The sequence below is a fragment of the Convolutriloba macropyga genome, chromosome 1 (genome assembly GCF_964194025.1).
Source record: "Convolutriloba macropyga chromosome 1, txConMacr16.3, whole genome shotgun sequence".
NCBI lineage: Eukaryota > Metazoa > Xenacoelomorpha > Acoela > Convolutidae > Convolutriloba > Convolutriloba macropyga.
The window spans coordinates 86,068,241-86,094,273 of NC_134468.1; the positions used below are offsets into that span (position 1 = coordinate 86,068,241).

A 26,033-nucleotide genomic window follows, 5' to 3' on the forward strand; every position below is an offset into this window, starting at 1 on the left:
TTGATTTAGCGGGAATGCCTCCCTCCGTTTTGTTAGTACTAAAGTGCAACTAGGTTACAGCTTATAACCATTGATAAGGTGAATAGGACTTTCGCCATAAATGCCGAAAGCCATATTTGTGACAATGGTAGTTAAATAGGGTGACGTCTTAACAAATAGACGTACTAAAATCTAGAATTTTCAACGGATGTGACTGGTTCACAAATTTAAAACACTATATCTTTATGCGTTCAATTAGCCTAAGTTGAACATAGCCTAATTCTAGATGATATATTTTACCGCATCTGGCCATGCCTCGCGGGCCATGGCCATGCCTCAGCGGCCTGTGGGACTTAATATGAAACTATCACAGCCGAAATTTTAGACCAGTATCCCCCAAAATAAATTATTTTTCTCTTTCGGCTTATCGCTATTTCTGAGCAACTTTACGTTAACATTCATATGCTATTTTAAAACATGGAGCATTTGTTGAGGAATCAGCCAATCAGAAAGCAATACTCCAATTTACTCAATTGTGATTGGCGAGCAATAGAATGTCTATATTTTGGTACGTCTGCCATTTTCACTAGCGCCGTTAAATTGAATTAGGATGCAAACCACTTATGTATCCGGCTATTAGAGATATTATTCCTAATTTATTATGAAAGTTCCACATGCATAAGTTATTGCGGTTTTTATTTCTTTCTAATTGCGCTTGAACGAAGTTGGAATCAATAGCCTGAGTTGTCTTTCTTCTACAATAATTTTTTGAATTGGCTACAATTGCCCCTCCCCCTAACCAACGCCCTCCGGATTGAAGTCCACAAAAACTATTCCGAGGCGATTATTCGGGTGCAATTTGTACGTCGTTAGTTGTTCATGCTCTGTTTATGCGTGCCCTTTTCCATTTTTTCACTGTTAGGAGTGCTTGTTCTCGTTGAATTTAATTTCAAAATTTGTAGGTGGACTGTCCTCGAAATCTGGCCAAATCAGTGACTGTGGAGTGAGACCAGAGAAAACATTCAGTGGAACCCAATAAAGCTGTTCAATATCTGATGAATACAGTACTCACTCACATGTACTTGGTTATCTTTTGCAATCATCGCCTGAATTCGGGAACCTATGGAACGGTTCTTGGAGAAAGTTATTGCTCACGTATTTCCAATTCCGGAACCTATGGAAGGGATCTTTTTCCAATGGATTCTGAGCTTGTCTCTGTTGCAACGATCAATTTATATGACCAAATTTTCACCATATTTTCTTTGCAAATGTCTGTTCTACTTATTTATGCAATCTCATCGTTTGTTTAATGGAGCTCTTGACTCACGTTTCGTCTGTTCAACAGAAGGAGTTCTTGGAGAACTTTCACCAATCAAACGAATTTGGAATAAATTTTGAAGGGGTATGATGTTAATAATGAAATTAAAACTAGGTGCTACTATATGAAGATAAATATTACCCTGTTCATAAATAAATGTATTATAGCTGCAACTGTTAATGGGTGCAATTTCACTTAAAACCACCGAAATTCTGATAATATTCATCTTAGTTCTTAGGCTTAAATATTGCATGCCACGAAATAAAATTTGAAGTTTCACTGGGCTCAACATAATTTTTCTTAGCTATAATAATCAGAAATTTTTTTCCAATATAGTTATTTCGGGTCCTCTTTATAGACTCCCCCCGTCCCGAAGTTCAGGTATAATTACCATGATTGGGGGGCTTTACCTTATATGAAGATATGGTGGTGGTGGGGGGGGGGGGGTCGATCTTTATGAGATGCAGGTACTTTACATGTTATCAAAATTTCAGTGAGCGTCATTTTGTCTGTTAAAATTTGGCTTATTTCTCTGTATAATGTTGAAAGTAGTATTGTTATAAATGCTGTCCATCTTGTCTATTGATATAGTGGGTGGGGTATTATGGTTGTTTGTTCTGTGTCTTACTGTTGCCGCCTGGAGTAGTTAGAATCTAATGTGGATCTTCAAATTTATTTCCTTTTATTCTTTAATAAATACTTCAATTTTACCAAGACTCAAAGTTGTTCAATAAATAGTCTTCTCTGCCAAATTTTTGAAATGAACCTCAATTAGGAACTGAATGCGAGTTTCAGATGCTGTACGACGCACTTTTGAGTGAACGCCAGTCGAGACCGGATGGCTATCTTGCAAGACGATTGGTTATCTTGCCAAATTTTACAAGATCTTGCAAGTTAAACATTTGAAATTGACTTAGGAGTCGAGAGCAAAAATAAAATATTTGTTACTCACCGAAAATGCGAACTCGGAAATAATTTACACAGTCATAATATTATAATAAGGATGTGGTTTGAATAGCTCGTATTCTGAAGTTAAGTCTGTTGCTAAAATAAAACCGATTGTGATCGATGAGCTTAAATAGCCCCTGTCGCGATCAGGTTAAGGCCATGGACTTCTTTGTAGAGGACGGGGGATAGAACCTCACCATTGTCAAAGTTTTTGCGCCTGTACCGTTCTAAATTGTTTGCCTCGCCAGTGGTTTGAGAGCAATTCGCCCGACGTTGGTCGTTTTTTTAAACTTCATACTGCGATAAAAGTTAGTACTTTTCAACCACCCCCTCTTTCGAATTCAGTTTTTTGTATTCATGTCGCTTTTAAATTGACCTTCGTCTGCACCGTCAACTTTTGATATGATAATAAGTTTTTTTCATACGAATGAACAGTATAATTTGAAACGGCCTCTCGCGATTATTTAAAATGGCTTTACTTGCTGACCTTTACAAGCAAACTCAAGAAAACGCATTCTAATTGAAAACTAGTTCAGCGCAAAATCGGCGACATCATACAAGTTCATCAAAAAAGTTTGTTTATCTCGATATGACTCTCAACTCTTCGAATTCGTTGTTGTCTCAGGGTAGGATGACAAATTTTTTGTTCCGACCCACTTTAGTGGGGGGAGGAACTATATACTCTAATGGACTTTTTTTCGTTGTCAATTTTGGCCGATCGATATAATCATGGTAGAAAGTTGTGTGTGGTATCACTAGAAAGCCCGTCCAGCGTAGAGTATGGAATTAAAAAGTGTTTTTGATTTTCACTTTTTACAGCGAGTTATCGAGGTTTAAAATTTTGGGAATAGAAGAAGATATTCCGTTGTTTTTTTCACATTTTCCGTAATTTTGGCCAAATTTTCGCGAATTTTGCTAAAATATGTTAATTGTTAACGGTAGTGGGATTGATTTTATCTTTAAAGATAGACGAGGGTTGTTGATTTGTTCAATCTGAGTTTTCTTGGCTATAATTCACGCTAGATTTCTAAATGCAGACTTTTTTTGTCGAAAATGGGACCAAATATGTTTTTTTTAGCCCACTTTCTTTAAATTTGCCGGAAGTGGACACCTTAAGACTGCTGTCATATTCTTCGTTAGCTCGACAAAAGCTAGCTGTTCTCCCACTGGCTTTAATAGTCTTCTGGAATTATAACAGCCAGTTTTTCGCAATTTTTAACTCGATGATTATTCAAAATGTATTTTTTTTGATATTATACTGTGTTTACAAAAAATGAGACCCAGGTTTTTATGGCTCTGACCAATTGTTTTTGTAAAATTGTATGGACTTATGTTCTGCTTTCATTTGTATTTTTTTTTGTAGTCCACTGACTTAGTCTCCTCAATCAGTGATCAATTGACTTTTTATGAGGAAGAAGGGAACCGAGTCAATGCTTTCAGTTGTTATCTAATGTCTCATGACTTTGAATACATTTGTTTTCAGAAACTGTCTGTGCTTTTTCGAACTTTGCAACTATTTAAAAATAATTCAGTCGAACTTTGCAACTATTTTCGAACTTTGCAGCTATTCAGTCTCAGTAAAAACAGGCGGAAAACTATTGCTTGAGAGTTGACGGGTGCAATTGAAGGAAAGTATAGTCAACAAAATAAACAGCGTTGAAAAAAGGCGTATCTAAATATGTTTCTTGATTTTGTTAAATAGTTTATTCTTTGGTCTGAGACACAAGTTCTCTAGCAATATTTAGTGGATGTTTTTTGTCTTTGCGTATGTTTGTCTTGCCTTTTGTTTTTGTACAACATATACCTGATAATTGGTTATTTCAGTTGCTCTAGGACCCATTACTGATTCACTTTAAAGATTTCGTTTTATAGCTTGTTTTTTTGACTTTCAAGTTAATTTTAAATAAAGTTTTCAACTGTCCTTTTTTCTCTCATTTTTGCCACCATGTAACTCAATCTCGTCTCACTATTAGGTAGTCTCAAATTCTTGTTGCTTCAAACAACAAAAGTATGTTTGTTAGTTTTTTCTCTGTTAGTTATTTATTTTGACTAATGGCTTCGACAATATAATTTCACTAAAAATTTTAGATTTTTCTACTGTTAATTTTGGTAATTTTGGGTCTTTTTGTAGTCGTTTCTCCGTTTTCATTTTATAAGGAAGACACTCGTTTTCAAAAACATTGTAATTTTGAGCTCTGCGATTTTTATTTCTTTTTCAGTCGATTGGTAGCTTATTATCTATAGAGACAGGTTACGACCCGTTTCCAGTAATGTATAATTTAATCTTTAAACCGGTTTTTATTTCAACCAGTTGTTTGGATTTGTTACTTCTGTTACCACGAGAGTTCATAATGTTTTTTATTTGCACATTTTAACCGGCTTTTATTTTCTTTTTAAAATATATCAATAAAGGTAGGTACCATTGGCTTTGAAATATTGAGCAATTGAACATTTTTGATGATCTGTGACAAGTTTATGGTTTTAACGGCTTCACTGCAATTTCTTCGCAAAGTTGAATTAAACTTTTTAATTCTGCTGGTTTTTGTAGTCGGATGACGTACACTGGATAATGACAGGTATCAATTGCTTCCTATGGAGATATACATGAAGATCTTAGCGATTTCAGTTAATATCTTAAGACAATAATCACTTCGAATTTAAATGTTTTTGTAAAAAGAAACGTATTTTTGAACTTCGCTCCTTTTTGCTCTTTTTTGTGGACTTGTTACCCAGTCGCTTGAGGACAGGTCCCACATTTTTTCTAATGTATTATAGGTTAATTTGTTTTGTCTAACATTTTATCTTATGCGAGTTTGATATTGTTATGATCTTGTTAATGTATATCGAGTTTTGGTCGTTATTAATGTTTATTTGGTTTTTATTATCCTTTTCTAGTATTCTTATTAACAACAAATTTCATTAACAACAATTCTTATTAACAACAAAGAATGTGGATTAGCAGGGCCGTAACAATGTGCGTACGCACATTACCAAGCCTCCTTGATTTGTCTATCTGACAAATGTGTTGAGATAGTCGCTGGTGTGTGTAGGGGGGGTGTGAATGACCACGGATAGATAATCTTTCCGCTATTTCAGGATAAAATTGCTATTTAAACAATGCTTTTGAAACTTACCTACGCTTTATTTCTTTTTTCCCTCATTCGGATAGACGCACACTCGGAAAGATTGGCGTCCTTTCCAACATTTTCATTGGCGGAAAATTGTTAAAATTTCTTCCACAAACGTGTTTTAGTTGAAAGTAGCAGCTCAATTTCGCGAATATCTACCTGATTTTTACCAATCTGTTAATATTTATCCAATAATTCTGTTTAAAGCTCTATATCTCCTTCTCGATGTTCGGAATCAGCCAATCAGAAAGCAATACTCCAATTTACTCAATTGTGATTGGCGAGCAATAGAATGTCTATATTTTGGTACGTCTGCCATTTTCACTAGCGCCGTTAAATTGAATTAGGATGCAAACCACTTATGTATCCGGCTATTAGAGATATTATTCCTAATTTATTATGAAAGTTCCACATGCATAAGTTATTGCGGTTTTTATTTCTTTCTAATTGCGCTTGAACGAAGTTGGAATCAATAGCCTGAGTTGTCTTTCTTCTACAATAATTTTTTGAATTGGCTACAATTGCCCCTCCCCCTAACCAACGCCCTCCGGATTGAAGTCCACAAAAACTATTCCGAGGCGATTATTCGGGTGCAATTTGTACGTCGTTAGTTGTTCATGCTCTGTTTATGCGTGCCCTTTTCCATTTTTTCACTGTTAGGAGTGCTTGTTCTCGTTGAATTTAATTTCAAAATTTGTAGGTGGACTGTCCTCGAAATCTGGCCAAATCAGTGACTGTGGAGTGAGACCAGAGAAAACATTCAGTGGAACCCAATAAAGCTGTTCAATATCTGATGAATACAGTACTCACTCACATGTACTTGGTTATCTTTTGCAATCATCGCCTGAATTCGGGAACCTATGGAACGGTTCTTGGAGAAAGTTATTGCTCACGTATTTCCAATTCCGGAACCTATGGAAGGGATCTTTTTCCAATGGATTCTGAGCTTGTCTCTGTTGCAACGATCAATTTATATGACCAAATTTTCACCATATTTTCTTTGCAAATGTCTGTTCTACTTATTTATGCAATCTCATCGTTTGTTTAATGGAGCTCTTGACTCACGTTTCGTCTGTTCAACAGAAGGAGTTCTTGGAGAACTTTCACCAATCAAACGAATTTGGAATAAATTTTGAAGGGGTATGATGTTAATAATGAAATTAAAACTAGGTGCTACTATATGAAGATAAATATTACCCTGTTCATAAATAAATGTATTATAGCTGCAACTGTTAATGGGTGCAATTTCACTTAAAACCACCGAAATTCTGATAATATTCATCTTAGTTCTTAGGCTTAAATATTGCATGCCACGAAATAAAATTTGAAGTTTCACTGGGCTCAACATAATTTTTCTTAGCTATAATAATCAGAAATTTTTTTCCAATATAGTTATTTCGGGTCCTCTTTATAGACTCCCCCCGTCCCGAAGTTCAGGTATAATTACCATGATTGGGGGGCTTTACCTTATATGAAGATATGGTGGTGGTGGGGGGGGGGGTCGATCTTTATGAGATGCAGGTACTTTACATGTTATCAAAATTTCAGTGAGCGTCATTTTGTCTGTTAAAATTTGGCTTATTTCTCTGTATAATGTTGAAAGTAGTATTGTTATAAATGCTGTCCATCTTGTCTATTGATATAGTGGGTGGGGTATTATGGTTGTTTGTTCTGTGTCTTACTGTTGCCGCCTGGAGTAGTTAGAATCTAATGTGGATCTTCAAATTTATTTCCTTTTATTCTTTAATAAATACTTCAATTTTACCAAGACTCAAAGTTGTTCAATAAATAGTCTTCTCTGCCAAATTTTTGAAATGAACCTCAATTAGGAACTGAATGCGAGTTTCAGATGCTGTACGACGCACTTTTGAGTGAACGCCAGTCGAGACCGGATGGCTATCTTGCAAGACGATTGGTTATCTTGCCAAATTTTACAAGATCTTGCAAGTTAAACATTTGAAATTGACTTAGGAGTCGAGAGCAAAAATAAAATATTTGTTACTCACCGAAAATGCGAACTCGGAAATAATTTACACAGTCATAATATTATAATAAGGATGTGGTTTGAATAGCTCGTATTCTGAAGTTAAGTCTGTTGCTAAAATAAAACCGATTGTGATCGATGAGCTTAAATAGCCCCTGTCGCGATCAGGTTAAGGCCATGGACTTCTTTGTAGAGGACGGGGGATAGAACCTCACCATTGTCAAAGTTTTTGCGCCTGTACCGTTCTAAATTGTTTGCCTCGCCAGTGGTTTGAGAGCAATTCGCCCGACGTTGGTCGTTTTTTTAAACTTCATACTGCGATAAAAGTTAGTACTTTTCAACCACCCCCTCTTTCGAATTCAGTTTTTTGTATTCATGTCGCTTTTAAATTGACCTTCGTCTGCACCGTCAACTTTTGATATGATAATAAGTTTTTTTCATACGAATGAACAGTATAATTTGAAACGGCCTCTCGCGATTATTTAAAATGGCTTTACTTGCTGACCTTTACAAGCAAACTCAAGAAAACGCATTCTAATTGAAAACTAGTTCAGCGCAAAATCGGCGACATCATACAAGTTCATCAAAAAAGTTTGTTTATCTCGATATGACTCTCAACTCTTCGAATTCGTTGTTGTCTCAGGGTAGGATGACAAATTTTTTGTTCCGACCCACTTTAGTGGGGGGAGGAACTATATACTCTAATGGACTTTTTTTCGTTGTCAATTTTGGCCGATCGATATAATCATGGTAGAAAGTTGTGTGTGGTATCACTAGAAAGCCCGTCCAGCGTAGAGTATGGAATTAAAAAGTGTTTTTGATTTTCACTTTTTACAGCGAGTTATCGAGGTTTAAAATTTTGGGAATAGAAGAAGATATTCCGTTGTTTTTTTCACATTTTCCGTAATTTTGGCCAAATTTTCGCGAATTTTGCTAAAATATGTTAATTGTTAACGGTAGTGGGATTGATTTTATCTTTAAAGATAGACGAGGGTTGTTGATTTGTTCAATCTGAGTTTTCTTGGCTATAATTCACGCTAGATTTCTAAATGCAGACTTTTTTTGTCGAAAATGGGACCAAATATGTTTTTTTAGCCCACTTTCTTTAAATTTGCCGGAAGTGGACACCTTAAGACTGCTGTCATATTCTTCGTTAGCTCGACAAAAGCTAGCTGTTCTCCCACTGGCTTTAATAGTCTTCTGGAATTATAACAGCCAGTTTTTCGCAATTTTTAACTCGATGATTATTCAAAATGTATTTTTTTTGATATTATACTGTGTTTACAAAAAATGAGACCCAGGTTTTTATGGCTCTGACCAATTGTTTTTGTAAAATTGTATGGACTTATGTTCTGCTTTCATTTGTATTTTTTTTTGTAGTCCACTGACTTAGTCTCCTCAATCAGTGATCAATTGACTTTTTATGAGGAAGAAGGGAACCGAGTCAATGCTTTCAGTTGTTATCTAATGTCTCATGACTTTGAATACATTTGTTTTCAGAAACTGTCTGTGCTTTTTCGAACTTTGCAACTATTTAAAAATAATTCAGTCGAACTTTGCAACTATTTTCGAACTTTGCAGCTATTCAGTCTCAGTAAAAACAGGCGGAAAACTATTGCTTGAGAGTTGACGGGTGCAATTGAAGGAAAGTATAGTCAACAAAATAAACAGCGTTGAAAAAAGGCGTATCTAAATATGTTTCTTGATTTTGTTAAATAGTTTATTCTTTGGTCTGAGACACAAGTTCTCTAGCAATATTTAGTGGATGTTTTTTGTCTTTGCGTATGTTTGTCTTGCCTTTTGTTTTTGTACAACATATACCTGATAATTGGTTATTTCAGTTGCTCTAGGACCCATTACTGATTCACTTTAAAGATTTCGTTTTATAGCTTGTTTTTTTGACTTTCAAGTTAATTTTAAATAAAGTTTTCAACTGTCCTTTTTTCTCTCATTTTTGCCACCATGTAACTCAATCTCGTCTCACTATTAGGTAGTCTCAAATTCTTGTTGCTTCAAACAACAAAAGTATGTTTGTTAGTTTTTTCTCTGTTAGTTATTTATTTTGACTAATGGCTTCGACAATATAATTTCACTAAAAATTTTAGATTTTTCTACTGTTAATTTTGGTAATTTTGGGTCTTTTTGTAGTCGTTTCTCCGTTTTCATTTTATAAGGAAGACACTCGTTTTCAAAAACATTGTAATTTTGAGCTCTGCGATTTTTATTTCTTTTTCAGTCGATTGGTAGCTTATTATCTATAGAGACAGGTTACGACCCGTTTCCAGTAATGTATAATTTAATCTTTAAACCGGTTTTTATTTCAACCAGTTGTTTGGATTTGTTACTTCTGTTACCACGAGAGTTCATAATGTTTTTTATTTGCACATTTTAACCGGCTTTTATTTTCTTTTTAAAATATATCAATAAAGGTAGGTACCATTGGCTTTGAAATATTGAGCAATTGAACATTTTTGATGATCTGTGACAAGTTTATGGTTTTAACGGCTTCACTGCAATTTCTTCGCAAAGTTGAATTAAACTTTTTAATTCTGCTGGTTTTTGTAGTCGGATGACGTACACTGGATAATGACAGGTATCAATTGCTTCCTATGGAGATATACATGAAGATCTTAGCGATTTCAGTTAATATCTTAAGACAATAATCACTTCGAATTTAAATGTTTTTGTAAAAAGAAACGTATTTTTGAACTTCGCTCCTTTTTGCTCTTTTTTGTGGACTTGTTACCCAGTCGCTTGAGGACAGGTCCCACATTTTTTCTAATGTATTATAGGTTAATTTGTTTTGTCTAACATTTTATCTTATGCGAGTTTGATATTGTTATGATCTTGTTAATGTATATCGAGTTTTGGTCGTTATTAATGTTTATTTGGTTTTTATTATCCTTTTCTAGTATTCTTATTAACAACAAATTTCATTAACAACAATTCTTATTAACAACAAAGAATGTGGATTAGCAGGGCCGTAACAATGTGCGTACGCACATTACCAAGCCTCCTTGATTTGTCTATCTGACAAATGTGTTGAGATAGTCGCTGGTGTGTGTAGGGGGGGTGTGAATGACCACGGATAGATAATCTTTCCGCTATTTCAGGATAAAATTGCTATTTAAACAATGCTTTTGAAACTTACCTACGCTTTATTTCTTTTTTCCCTCATTCGGATAGACGCACACTCGGAAAGATTGGCGTCCTTTCCAACATTTTCATTGGCGGAAAATTGTTAAAATTTCTTCCACAAACGTGTTTTAGTTGAAAGTAGCAGCTCAATTTCGCGAATATCTACCTGATTTTTACCAATCTGTTAATATTTATCCAATAATTCTGTTTAAAGCTCTATATCTCCTTCTCGATGTTGACGGCAAGGATTGAAGTTTTCAACGTTTGTTTGTACGATGAAAACTTTTTTGAAGGAATTTCTTCAGTTTGATTTTTGACATTTAAATGTTTTGACCATTTAAAGTGTCTAAAACGTTTGGTTATCATAAAATGTTGACACCGAAGCTCTAATGCATCTGCTCCAGCGTCAGGTTTCTTATTCATTTTGTATAACAATTTGAAATCTTAAAGGTTATTAAGAATTTTGTCAATTTAAAGCTTCCGGATCAACTACTAGAGTAGTTATTGCAGGGGTTTTAATGAGCAGCTTCTGTTATGCATTAAGAGATTTTTGTTTCGCATTACTGAAAATCAGCTAATTTTTAGAAAAATCAGGCTAGTAAAGTAATGATAAACTACATTAATCTTCATCACGATCTTTATTTGATTTGCAGTTGTTAGCCCAAGAGATATTTGAACACCGAAACGTGTGACATTATATCATTTGGACAGTTTTTTTAAAAAAAAAATTGACTGTCCCTTCCTACATGCTCAGTACTCTAGTTTAAACTTTTTATTAGCTCTGAATATCTCACGCAGTATGCTGGGCGCTAGACTAGGTAGCAGAAGACGAAGCTTAAGCATAAGCCCCGGAAATCCACACTACGCTTTAGTTACCCGATTATCAGTTTACATAAACGTTGGCGCTAATTGAGGCGGTGAAAAGACAATAACGTTGCTCAGATCGCATTCAAAGTTTCAGGTGTTAAATGTCTCTATTGTTGAACAACCGTGGGCTGCCTCCAACTGTGAGTTGGAAACAGTTTTTGCCCAAAAGCCCTACGAAGAGAAGAGAGAAGCGTGGACACAGGAAGCTTTTCATAGCACCTGCACTCATACAAAAAAGCAGGTAACATCAGTTATTTTTCTGACCTCCATTTTAGTGGCAGGAGGATGCTATATGGTCAACTGGTTTTTCTTGGTCAGTCAGTTTTGATCTTTCGATAGGCGTCTTGAAGAAATGGGCGTGTTTTTCTCATAATGGGCATGTTTGTAACTTTGTATGTCAATAATCAGCCGAGTTGATTAAAGGGGCCTCTCAACGGCTATTATTTAGTCGCTCTCTTTTACAATTCAAATAATTTGATTAGTATTGGGGGGCTGTCATTTAAGCTCTGTTCACTCATTTCCATGATTTTTGAAGTCAAATTGGAGTAGTGATTTTGGTCACGCCGAAACAGGAAGTGGAGCGAAAAAGCGAGTGGTTTTGCGGCGTAAAATTTTTTCACTCTAATTTTAAAGAGTGAGCAAACGGTGTTTGAACAAAAATTCGCTTTCTCGCTACTGGTTTGTTTGTTCACGTGCGGCAATTTCACTTTGATTTTTACAATCAGTTTTTCAATTTTCTGGATCAGATTTTTTTTCTAAATGGTTTTCCCAATCCATTCATTCATAGTTCGTTTTCGGCCCAGTTTTTTGTTTGATCTAAATTGCCCTTCCTCACTAGTGGTTTTTGGTTCACATGCGGCATCTTGACATTAATTTTATGTTTTTTTTTCTATTTTTTTCTGATTTGTTTGGGAAATGGTTCTTGGTCTAGTTTTGTGCTTAGTCAGTAGCAATTCTTTAGTCAGTGAAAACATGTCCTGCTATGTTTTTTAATTCGCATAAGTCAGGCATAAGATTTTCACGTTTGCCTTCTGACTAACTTACTCACTGTTTCAACTGAATGGATTGTAAACGCTTACAATCATGCAGTGTGGCATATACTGTCAAAGTCAAAAGATTAAAATTGAAAGAGATACCCCAATAAACCGATAAAGCTCGGTCATTAAGTCATTGAGAATTAGCTTATTAAGTTCATTAGTGTTTGCCAGCTGACATTGGTATTGACCCTATTATTTGCTCTGTTTAGAAGCCGAATTAAGTATAGTTTTAGAATCTAACTGAAACTGTACGCCAAATTAGAATTCTTTTTGACACTGAAAAAAAACCAAAAAAATGCGGTCAATTCGTCTCTTCTTTTTTCTCTTTCAATCCCGATGTGCATCAAGCGCGTCAACGGCGGCTATTTTCCGGCAATCTGTCTGCTTTTTTACTTTTAAATATGTAATTGAAGGTGAATAGAGTGGAACTAAAATACGGCGCTCAAGTCCTGAATGGACAGTTTTTTTCAAGTATTTGAGTAATTTTTAATAGCCGCCGTCAGCCTCTCAAAGGGCTATTTTTAAGGCGCTCATTTTTTTAATATTCCGCTGTTCATTTTGATCACGTTTTTTGTTTTACATGAGTCAGGATTTGTACGTTTGACATCTGACTTACTTTACTCACTGTTTCAACTGAATGGACTTTTAAATTCTTTCGTGCATTGAATTACGAAACAGTGAATCAAAACAGACGTGATAAACGGATGAAGCCCGGTCATTAGGTCATTGAAAATTAGGTTATCAAAGTTTATTAGAGAGTTTGCTAGCTGACATTGGTATTAAGCTTATTAAGGTTTCAGTTTAGAAGCTGAATTAAGAATGATGTTAGAATCCGACTGAAACTGCGCGACAAATTAAAACACTTTGACTCTAAAAAAAAAGAAAAATTCGGTCAATTTATTTTTTCTTTCTGTTTCAATCCCGATGTGATCAAGCCCGTCAACGGCGGCTATTTTCTGGCAACCTGTCGGCTATGGTGTTAGTCCTTTTGGTGTTTTTTTACATAGATTTTTTGCGTGAGATTTTTTGTCTGACCTATTTGACTTTTCGTCTTCAAAAACGAGATAAACAGGTAGCGCCCAGCGGGCATTAAGTTCTCTTAGATGTCTTTAGCTCACTAGTCTCCAATTATGCGCGTAAGAGAAATTGTGTTGAGACTTATTTTTATGATTTATTTTTATGACTTATTATTCTTCTCAAAACCAACTATTATGTATTGCAATCTTTCTGTGCCACTTCATTCCAAGATCAAACAGGAAATTAGTGCATATGTTGAAATTTCTTAGTAATTTTGTTTTAATTTGATTACTGAGGTATACACTAAGCCGATGGCTAATAAAGTCAATATCATTTTCAACCGTTTCAATATATATTAATTATGTGACTTTCAAAGTTAAATCAATAATAAAATCACGATTTTAATGATTTTTTCCAAAACGTTAAAACAGATACAACACAAGAACCACTTACGGGTTGAAAAAAATCCTATCTCCATTGAATAAAATAAAGTATGTGCAATAATTTTTTTTAAAATAAAGCTCTGGCAGAGAAAAATAAAGCTGTGACAGAGTGCTCTTTACAAGATTATCAGCAAAATAATCTCTTACTAACAATATCAACCATTTTATTACCATCACTGCTATCACTAACCATCTCATAGTTAAAACAATTGCATGACATATAACACCATCAACAGCAGCTTCAAATTCAGAACTAAGTTGTATTGGCTGTGGTCCTATATATTCACTTTGATATCTAGTCTCAGATATTTATAATCTACGATTACTTTCAATTGTTTTATTATTTATATATGGTTTATTATAAAGTAATCCATTATGATTTTGATTAAGATTCACTATCTCTTTAAACACCTCATTATAATTTAGTTCCATAATCTATATTCATCCTATCTTCGGGATAAAACTCACTGCCGATCTTACACTAACAGTCAGTAACTTCCATTATTTTAAATAAACATGCATCTTTATCTTGTACCTTAACATTATTCTTCTCAAAACCAACTATTATGTTTTGCAATCTTTCTGTGCCACTTCATTCCAAGATCAAACAGGAAATTAGTGCATATGTTGAATTTTTTTAGTAATTTTATTTTAATTTGATTACTGAGGTATACACTAAGCCGATGGCTAATAAAGTCAATATCATTTTCAACCGTTTCAATATATATTAATTATGTGACTTTCAAAGTTAAATCAATAATAAAATCACGATTTTAATGATTTTTTTCCAAAACGTTAAAACAGAAACAACACAAGAACCACTTGCGGGTTGAAAAAAAATCCTATCTCCATTGAATAAAATAAAGTATGTGCAATAATTTTTTTTAAAGTAAAGCTCTGGCAGAGAAAAATAAAGCTGTGACAGAGTGCTCTTTACAAGATTATCAGCAAAATAATCTCTTACTAACAATATCAACCATTTTATTACCATCACTGCTATCACTAACCATCTCATAGTTAAAACAATTGCATGACATATAACACCATCAACAGCAGCTTTAAATTTAAAATTTAAGTTGTATTGGCTGTGGTCCTATATATTCACTTTGATATCTAGTCTCAGATATTTATAATCTACGATTACTTTCAATTGTTTTATGATTTATATATGGTTTATTATAAAGTAATCCATTATGATTTTGATTAAGATTCACTATCTCTTTAAACACCTCATTATAATTTAGTTCCATAATCTATATTCATCCTATCTTCGGGATAAAACTCACTGCCGATCTTACACTAACAGTCAGTAACTTCCATTATTTTAAATAAACATGCATCTTTAACTTGTACCTTAACATTATTCTTCTCAAAACCAACTATTATGTTTTGCAATCTTTCTGTGCCACTTCATTCCAAGGTCAAACAGGAAATTAGTGCATATGTTGAATTTTTTTAGTAATTTTATTTTAATTTGATTACTGAGGTATACACTAAGCCGATGGCTAATAAAGTCAATATCATTTTCAACCGTTTCAATATATATTAATTATGTGACTTTCAAAGTTAAATCAATAATAAAATCACGTTTTTAATGATTTTTTTCCAAAACGTTAAAACAGAAACAACACAAGAACCACTTACGGGTTGAAAAAAAATCCTATCTCCATTGAATAAAATAAAGTATGTGCAATATTTTTTTTTAAAATAAAGCTCTGGCAGAGAAAAATAAAGCTGTGACAGAGTGCTCTTTACAAGATTATCAGCAAAATAATCTCTTACTAACAATATCAACCATTTTATTACCATCACTGCTATCACTAACCATCTCATAGTTAAAACAATTGCATGACATATAACACCATCAACAGCAGCTTTAAATTTAAAACTTAAGTTGTATTGGCTGTGGTCCTATATATTCACTTTGATATCTAGTCTCAGATATTTATAATCTACGATTACTTTCAATTGTTTTATGATTTATATATGGTTTATTATAAAGTATTCCATTATGATTTTGATTGAGATTCACTATCTCTTTAAACACCTCATTGTGAGTATTAGTTCCATAATCTATATTCATCCTATCTTCAGGATAAAACTCACTGCCGATCTTACACTAACAGTCAGTAACTTCCATTATTTTAAATAATTATGCATCTTTAACTTGTACCTTAACATTTTCTCCTCAAAACCAACTATTATGAATTGCAATCTTTCTGTGCCACTTCATTCCAAGATCAAACAGGAAATTAGTGCATATGTTGAATTTTTTTAGTAATTTTATTTTAATTTGATTACTGAGGTATACACTAAGCCGATGGCTAATAAAGTCAATATCATTTTCAACCGTTTCAATATATATTAATTATGTGACTTTCAAAGTTAAATCAATAATAAAATCACGTTTTTAATGATTTTTTTCCAAAACGTTAAAACAGAAACAACACAAGAACCACTTACGGGTTGAAAAAAAATCCTATCTCCATTGAATAAAATAAAGTATGTGCAATATTTTTTTTAAAATAAAGCTCTGGCAGAGAAAAATAAAGCTGTGACAGAGTGCTCTTTACAAGATTATCAGCAAAATAATCTCTTACTAACAATATCAACCATTTTATTACCATCACTGCTATCACTAACCATCTCATAGTTAAAACAATTGCATGACATATAACACCATCAACAGCAGCTTTAAATTTAAAACTTAAGTTGTATTGGCTGTGGTCCTATATATTCACTTTGATATCTAGTCTCAGATATTTATAATGTACGATTACTTTCAATTGTTTTATGATTTATATATGGTTTATTATAAAGTATTCCATTATGATTTTGATTGAGATTCACTATCTCTTTAAACACCTCATTGTGAGTATTAGTTCCATAATCTATATTCATCCTATCTTCAGGATAAAACTCACTGCCGATCTTACACTAACAGTCAGTAACTTCCATTATTTTAAATAATTATGCATCTTTAACTTGTACCTTAACATTTTCTCCTCAAAACCAACTATTATGTATTGCAATCTTTCTGTGCCACTTCATTCCAAGATCAAACAAGAAATTAGTGCATATATTGAATTTTTTTAGTAATTTTATTTTAATTTGATTACTGAGTTATACACTGAGCCGATGGCTAATAAAGTCAATATCATTTTCAACAGTTTTACCATTCACTCAGTTACGCAAATTTTTTATTTAACGACTCTTTTAACCCACTAGATATACCTCGGTTTTCAGTTGTTTTGATACTAATTTATTGTAATCTTAATACGTGTAGTTGGCTCTAGATTCTATAGCCTATCCGAATACATAGAGGAGGATTAAAATCTGGAAAATTACGCCATACCCTATCTTAAATACGGGGTCCTCACCCCCTCCCCGTGCTGATCTCTCCACCTATATTCTACTGACGCAAAACAACGGCATTTGACAGATTATTAATGCTCCTCTTAGAGTATCTTAGAGGTTGTTATTTACTATTCTTAATTGATAGTCTATTCAGAGGCTCCTGTTACGTAGAATGTGGAAACACGATAGTAGTGGCTGCTGTGTATGGCCCTCGTGAGAACTTGAAGAGTGATGTGAATGTGATGGAGGGAAAACTATCCTGTCAATTTGTGATTAGCCCTTTTGCAACTGTGCCAGGTGAACAGGCCACAACAGCAGGGGCTGTTAATGAAAGAGAGACGCAAAAACTTTGTGCAGGTAGAGAATAAATTTATCCCGGATTCGAAATCGTTTGAGGGCAAATCGCGGGAAGTTGGTAGGTTTTGTTTTTGAATATCAGATTTGGCGATCTTTTCCTTTAATTAGATTTATAATATGAAAAGTTGACCTCAAACTGTTTTTTTTCCATTTTTGCTGTTCTGCCTTGAATCACTCCTTTGGTCGCTGGCGTGATTAAAAAAACGTTCAACTTGTGCTTAAATATTTTGGTCTTAGAACTCTGGTCAAGTTTTCAAATAGCAGTAGTGGGTTATTTGTGCTATGCGACCACGAAACGAAAGATGATTGCATAGCACATATTGCCCACTACTACCCTAATTTTGAAAAACTAAATACGAAATGTATACTAATTAAGTGACTTTCAAAGTTAAATCAATAATAAAACCACGATTCTAATGATTTTTTTCCATAACGTTAAAACAGAAACAACAGGAACACTTACGGTTTAAAAATCCTATCTCCATTGAATAAAATAAAGTATGTTTGCAAAATTTTTTTTGAAAAATAAAGCTGAGACAGAGCGCTCTTTACAAGATTATCAGCAAAGTCATTATCTCTTACTAACAATATCAACCATTTTATTACCATTACTGCTAACACTGACCATCTCTTAGTTAAAACAAATGCATGACATATAACATCATCAACAGCAGCTTCAAATTCAGAACTAAGTTGTATTGGCTGTGGTCCTATATAATCACTTTGATATCTAGTCTCAGATATTTATATTCTACGATTACTGTCAAATGTTTTATGATTTATATATGGTTTATTATTGTAAAGTTATCCATCATAATTTTGATTAAAATTCATTATCTCTTTAAACACATTGTAATTATTAGTTCCATAATCTATATTCGTTCTACCTTCGGGATAAAACTCACCGCCAGTCTTACACTAACAGTCAGTAACTTCCATTATTTTAAGTAAACATGCATCTTTAACTTGTACCTTAACATTCTTCTTCTCAAAACCAACTATTATGAATTGCAATCTTTCCGTGCCACTTTACTCCAAGGTCAAACAAGAAATTAGTGCATATATTGATTATTTTTAGTAATTTTATGTAAATTTGATTACTGATGTATACACTAAGCCGATGGCTAATAAAGTCAAAATCATTTTCAACAGTTTTACCATTTACTCAGTTACGCAAATTTTTTATTTAACGACTCTTTTAACCCACTAGATATACCTCGGTTTTCAGTTGTTTTGATACTAATTTATTGTAATATCTTAATATTTGTAGGTGGCTCTAGATTCTGTAGCCTATCCGAATACATAGAGCAGGATTCAAATCTGGAAAATTACGCCATACCCTCTCTTAAATACGGGGTCCTCACCCCCTCCCCGTGCTGGTCTCTCCAACTATTTTTTACTGACGCAAAACAACGGCATTTGACAGATTTTTAATGCTCCTCTTAGAGTATCTAAGAGGTTGTTATTTACTATTCTTAATTGATAGTCTATTCAGAGGCTTCTGTTACGTAGAATGTGGAAACATGATTGTAGTGGCTGCTGTGTATGGCCTTCGTGAGAACTTGAAGAGGGATGTGAATGTGATGGAGGGAAACTATCCTGTTAATTTGTGATTAGATCTTTTGCAACTGTGCCAGGTGAACAGGCCACAACAGCAGGGGCTGTTAATGAAAGAGAGACGCAAAAAATTTGTGCAGGTAGAGAATAAATTTATCCAGGATTCGAAGTCGTTTGAGGGCAAATCGCGCGAAGTTGGTAGGTTTTGTTTTCGAATATCAGATTTGGCGATCTATTCCTTTAATTAGATTTATAATATAAAAAGTTGACCTCAAACTGGTTTTTTCCATTTTTGCTGTTCTGCTTTGAATCACTCCTTTGGTCGCTGGCGTGATTAAAAAAACGTTTAACTTGTGCTTAAAGATTTTGGTCTTAGAACTCTGGTCAAAATTTTCAAATGGCAGTAGTGAGTTATTTGTGCTATGCGACCACGAAACGAAAGATGATTGCATAGCACATATTGCCCACTACTACCCTAATTTTGAAAAACTAAATACGAAATGTAAACTAATTAAGTGACTTTCAAAGTTAAATCAATAATGAAATCACGATTCTAATGATTTTTCCATAACGTTAAAACAGAAAAAACAGGAACACTTACGGTTAAAAAATCCTATCTCCATTGAATAAAATAAAGTATGTTTGCAAAAAATTTATTTGAAAAATAATCAAAGCTGAGACAGAGCGCTCTTTACAAGATTATCAGCAAAGTCATTCTCTTACTAACAATATCAACCATTTTATTACCAGTACTGCTAACACTAACCATCTATTAGTTGAAACAAATGCATGACAAATAACATCATCAACAGCAGCTTCAAATTCAGAACTAAGTTGTATTGGCTGTGGTCCTATATAATCACTTTGATATCTAGTCTCAGATATTTATAATCTACGATTACTTTCAATTGTTTTATGATTTATATATGGTTTATTATAAAGTAGTCCATTATGTTTTTGATTAAGATTCACTATCTCTTTAAACACCACATTATAATTATTAGTTCCATAATCTATATTCATCCTATCTTCGGGATAAAACTCACTGCCGATCTTACACTAACAGTCAGTAACTTCCATTATTTTAAATAAACATGCATCTTTAACTTGTACCTTAACATTGTTCTTCTCAAAACCAACTATTATGTATTGCAATCTTTCCGTGCCACTTGACTCCAAGGTGAAACAAGAAATTAGTGCATATATTGATTATTTTTAGTAATTTTATGTAAATTTGATTACTGAGGTATACACTAAGCCGATGGCTAATAAAGTCAATATCATTTTCAACAGTTGTACCAATTACTCAGTTACGCAAATTTTTTTTTAACGACTCTTTTAACCCACTAGATATACCTCGGTTTTCAGTTGTTTTGATACTAATTTATTGTAATATATTGTATACTAATTAAGTGACTTTCAAAGTTAAATCAATAATGAAATCACGATTCTAATGATTTTTTTCCATAACGTTAAAACAGAAAAAACAGGAACACTTACGGTTAAAAAATCCTATCTCCATTGAATAAAATAAAGTATGTTTGCAAAAATTTTTTTGAAAAATAATCAAAGCTGAGACAGAGCGCTCTTTACAAGATTATCAGCAAAGTCATTCTCTTACTAACAATATCAACCATTTTATTACCAGTACTGCTAACACTAACCATCTATTAGTTGAAACAAATGCATGACAAATAACATCATCAACAGCAGCTTCAAATTCAGAACTAAGTTGTATTGGCTGTGGTCCTATATAATCACTTTGATATCTAGTCTCAGATATTTATAATCTACGATTACTTTCAATTGTTTTATGATTTATATATGGTTTATTATAAAGTAATCCATTATGATTTTGATTAAGATTCACTATCTCTTTAAACACCATATTATAATTATTAGTTCCATAATCTATATTCATCCTATCTTCGGGATAAAACTCACTGCCGATCTTACACTAACAGTCAGTAACTTCCATTATTTTAAATAAACATGCATCTTTAACTTTTACCTTAACATTATTCTTCTCAAAACCAACTATTATGTATTGCAATCTTTCCGTGCCACTTGACTCCAAGGTGAAACAAGAAATTAGTGCATATATTGATTATTTTTAGTAATTTTATGTAAATTTGATTACTGAGGTATACACTAAGCCGATGGCTAATAAAGTCAATATCATTTTCAACAGTTGTACCAATTACTCAGTTAGTTACGCAAATTTTTAGTTTAACGACTCTTTTAACCCACTAGATATACCTGGGTTTTCAGTTGTTTTGATACTAATTCATTGTAATATCTTAATACGTGTAGGTGGCTCTAGATTCTATAGCCTATCCGAATACATAGAGGAGGATTAAAATCTGGAAAATTACGCCATACCCTATCTTAAATACATGAGAGTCCTCGCCCACTCCCCTTGCTGGTCTGTCCACCTATATACTACTGACGCAAAACAACGGAATTTGACAGATTATTAATACTCCTCTTAGAGTATCTTAGAGGTTGTTATTTACTATTCTTATTTGATAGTCTATTCAGAGGCTCCTGTTACGTGGAATGTGGAAACACGAAAGTAGTGGCTGCTGTGTATGGCCCCCGTGAGAACTTGAAGAGTGATGTGAATGTGATGGAGGGAAAACTATCCTGTCAATTTGTGATTAGCCCTTTTGCAACTGTGCCAGGTGAACAGGCCACAACAGCAGGGGCTGTTAATGAAAGAGAGACGCAAAAACTTTGTGCAGGTAGAGAATAAATTTATCCAGGATTCGAAATCTCGTTTGAGGGCAAATCGCGCGAAGTTGGTAGGTTTTGTTTTTGAATATCAGATTTGGCGATCTTCTCCTTTAATTAGATTTATAATATAAAAAGTTGACCTCAAACTGCTTTTTTCCATTTTTGCTGTTCTGCTTTGAATCACTCCTTTGGTCGCTGGCGTGATTAAAAAAAACGTTTAACTTGTGCTTAAATATTTTGGTCTTTGAACTTTGGTCAAAATTTTCAAATGGCAGTAGTGGGTTATTTGTGCTATGCGACCACGAAACGAAAGATGATTGCATAGCACATATTGCCCAAATTTTGACAACCTAAATACGAAATGTATACTAATTAAGTGACTTTCAAAGTTAAATCTACCCTACCATACTACCCTAATTTTGAAAAACTAAATACGAAATGTATACTAATTAAGTGACTTTCAAAGTTAAATCAATAATAAAATCACGATTCTAATAATTTTTCCATAGCGTTAAAACAGAAACAGCAGGAACACTTACGGTTTAAAAATCCTATCTCCATTGAATAAAATAAAGTATGTTTGGAAAATTGTTTTTGAAAAATAAAGCTGAGACAGAGCGCTTTTTACAAGATTATCAGCAAAGTCATTATCTCTTACTAACAATATCAACCATTTTGTTACCAGTACTGCTAACACTAACCATCTATTAGTTGAAACAAATGCATGACAAATAACATCATCAACAGCAGCTTCAAATTCAGAACTAAGTTGTATTGGCTGTGGTCCTATATAATCACTTTGATATCTAGTCTCAGATATTTATAATCTACGATTACTTTCAATTGTTTTATGATTTATATATGGTTTATTATAAAGTAATCCATTATGATTTTGATTAAGATTCACTATCTCTTTAAACACCACATTATAATTATTAGTTCCATAATCTATATTCATCCTATCTTCGGGATAAAACTCACTGCCGATCTTACACTAACAGTCAGTAACTTCCATTATTTTAAATAAACATGCATCTTTAACTTGTACCTTAACATTATTCTTCTCAAAACCAACTATTATGTATTGCAATCTTTCCGTGCAACTTTACTCCAAGGTCAAACAAGAAATTAGTGTATATATTGATTATTTTTAGTAATTTTATGTAAGTTTGATTACTGAGGTATACACTAAGCCGATGGCTAATAAAGTCAATATCATTTTCAACAGTTGTACCAATTACTCAGTTAGTTACGCAAATTTTTAGTTTAACGACTCTTTTAACCCACTAGATATACCTGGGTTTTCAGTTGTTTTGATACTAATTCATTGTAATATCTTAATACGTGTAGGTGGCTCTAGATTCTATAGCCTATCCGAATACATAGAGGAGGATTAAAATCTGGAAAATTACGCCATACCCTATCTTAAATACATGAGAGTCCTCGCCCACTCCCCGTGCTGGTCTGTCCAACTATATACTACTGACGCAAAACAACGGAATTTGACAGATTATTAATACTCCTCTTAGAGTATCTTAGAGGTTGTTATTTACTATTCTTATTTGATAGTCTCTTCAGAGGCTCCTGTTACGTGGAATGTGGAAACACGAAAGTAGTGGCTGCTGTGTATGGCCCCCGTGAGAACTTGAAGAGTGATGTGAATGTGATGGAGGGAAAACTATCCTGTCAATTTGTGATTAGCCCTTTTGCAACTGTGCCAGGTGAACAGGCCACAACAGTCGGGGCTGTTAATGAAAGAGAGACGCAAAAACTTTGTGCAGGTAGAGAATAAATTTATCCAGGATTCGAAATCGTTTGAGGGCAAATCGCGCGAAGTTGGTAGGTTTTGTTTTTGAATATCAGATTTGGCGATGTTCTCCTTTAATTAGATTTATAATATAAAAAGTTGACCTCAAACTGTTTTTTCCATTTTTGCTGTTCTGCTTTGAATCACTCCTTTGGTCGCTGGCGTGATTAAAAAAACGTTTAACTTGTGCTTAAATATTTTGGTCTTAGAACTTTGGTCAAAATTTTCAAATGGCAGTAGTGGGTTATTTGTGCTATGCGACCACGAAACGAAAGATGATTGCATAGCACATATTGCCCACTACTACCCTAATTTTGAAAAACTAAATACGAAATGTATACTAATTAAGTGACTTTCAAAGTTAAATCAATAATAAAATCACGATTCTAATGATTTTTTTCCATAGCGTTAAAACAGAAACAACAGGAACACTTACGGTTTAAAAATCCTATCTCCATTGAATAAAATAAAGTATGTTTGCAAAATTTTTTTTGAAAAATAAAGCTGAGACAGAGCGCTTTTTACAAGATTATCAGCAAAGTCATTATCTCTTACTAACAATATCAACCATTTTATTACCATTACTGCTAACACTAACCATCTCTTAGTTAAAACAAATGCATGACATATAACATTATCAGCAGCAGCTTTAAATTCAGAACTAAGTTGTATTGGCTGTGGTCTTATATAATCACTTTGATATCTAGTCTCAGATATTTATATTCTACGATTACTATCAAATGTTTTATGATTTATATATGGTTTATTATTGTAAAGTTATCCATCATAATTTTGATTAAAATTCACTATCTCTTTAAACACATTGTATTTATTAGTTCCATAATCTATATTCATCCTACCTTCGGGATAAAACTCACCGCCAATCTTACACTAACTGTCAGTAACTTCCATTATTTTAAGTAAACATGCATCTTTAACTTGTACCTTAACATTCTTCTTCTCAAAACCAACTATTATGTATTGCAATCTTTCCGTGCCACTTTACTCCAAGGTCAAACAAGAAATTAGTGCATATATTGATTATTTTTAGTAATTTTATGTAAGTTTGATTACTGAGGTATACACTAAGCCGATGGCTAATAAAGTCAATATCATTTTCAACAGTTGTACCAATTACTCAGTTAGTTACGCAAATTTTTAGTTTAACGACTCTTTTAACCCACTAGATATATCTGGGTTTTCAGTTGTTTTGATATTTATTTATTGTAATATCTTAATACGTGTAGGTGGCTCTAGATTCTATATCCTATCCGAATACATAGAGGAGGATTCAAGTCTGGAAAAATACGCCATAACCTATCTTAAATACATGAGAGTCCTCGCCCACTCCCCGTGCTGGTCTGTCCACCTATATACTACTGACGCAAAACAACGGAATTTGACAGATTATTAATACTCCTCTTAGAGTATATTAGAGGTTGTTATTTACTATTCTTATTTGATAGTCTATTCAGAGGCTCCTGTTACGTGGAATGTGGAAACACGAAAGTAGTGGCTGCTGTGTATGGCCCCCGTGAGAACTTGAAGAGTGATGTGAATGTGATGGAGGGAAAACTATCCTGTCAATTTGTGATTAGCCCTTTTGCAACTGTGCCAGGTGAACAGGCCACAACAGCAGGGGCTGCTGATGAAAGAGAGACACAAAAGCTGTGTGCAGGTAGGGAATCAGGTTTTCCATGATTTCCAAATTGTGGAACGTTCCCTGTAAAAATGATAGGTATTTTAACACGTTAAATTGTTCACACATGGTAAAGGAAATAAAAATCTCACGGGGGAAAGGATGGAAAGTTCAGTTCCAAATTCTCATACGATTTCATAATATGCGTTCTTAACGGTGTTTTTACTACGTTGCTTCCCGATGTTGTTTTTAACTTCAATCATGAGAACTAAATTTTGCAGATTTTTGGTGCCGTACATTTTCAAAGATTTTGGTTGATAATTTTGACAATTAGGAACCGAAGACCGACTTTTTATGATGACTTTTTTTAATTTCCTTTAATTGATTACTTTTTTTCTCAGTACTGATAGAGGTGTGATTTTTTTGAAACGATGTTACAGATTACGAGTCCTTTGTGGAGGAATGTTTCTGCTCAGTTGTAGATCGGACCAAGTTTCCCAAGTCTACTCTTGATCTGACTGTGCTGGTATTGGAGAATGATGGAGGCGTACTGGCCCAGTCTCTCACTGCCCTCTCCTGTGCAATAACAAATGCTGGAATTGAGATGCACGATCTCTTAATTGGAGTGAACTCTGCCGTTTTGACCAAGGATTGGACAAATGATGATAGTCAATCTGATGCAGAAGTTAGTTTTTCTTCATGTTATTAGTGAGCTGTATTG

At 33.7% G+C, this 26,033-nt stretch overlaps 2 protein-coding genes across 3 annotated transcripts in view; both read left to right on the forward strand.

Annotated features, from left to right (window-relative positions):
- The window catches only part of LOC142343854 (glutamine--fructose-6-phosphate aminotransferase [isomerizing] 2-like), a 404,375-nt gene extending 402,706 nt beyond the window's left edge, over positions 1–1,669 (forward strand). For both annotated transcript variants that reach the window (XM_075395222.1, XM_075395233.1), the window contains one exon: positions 942–1,669. In XM_075395222.1, the coding sequence (XP_075251337.1) occupies positions 942–986 (45 nt within the window). In that variant the 3' untranslated portion in view covers positions 987–1,669. The remainder of the gene's footprint in view (positions 1–941) is intronic.
- Positions 1–26,033, forward strand: part of LOC142343885 (exosome complex component MTR3-like) — a 44,843-nt gene that overhangs the window by 11,729 nt on the left and 7,081 nt on the right. Inside the window, exons 2-4 of the mRNA XM_075395264.1 lie at positions 11,455–11,603; positions 25,149–25,351; positions 25,753–25,997. Coding sequence (XP_075251379.1) covers positions 11,464–11,603; positions 25,149–25,351; positions 25,753–25,997 — 588 coding nt within the window. The 5' untranslated portion in view covers positions 11,455–11,463. The remainder of the gene's footprint in view (positions 1–11,454; positions 11,604–25,148; positions 25,352–25,752; positions 25,998–26,033) is intronic.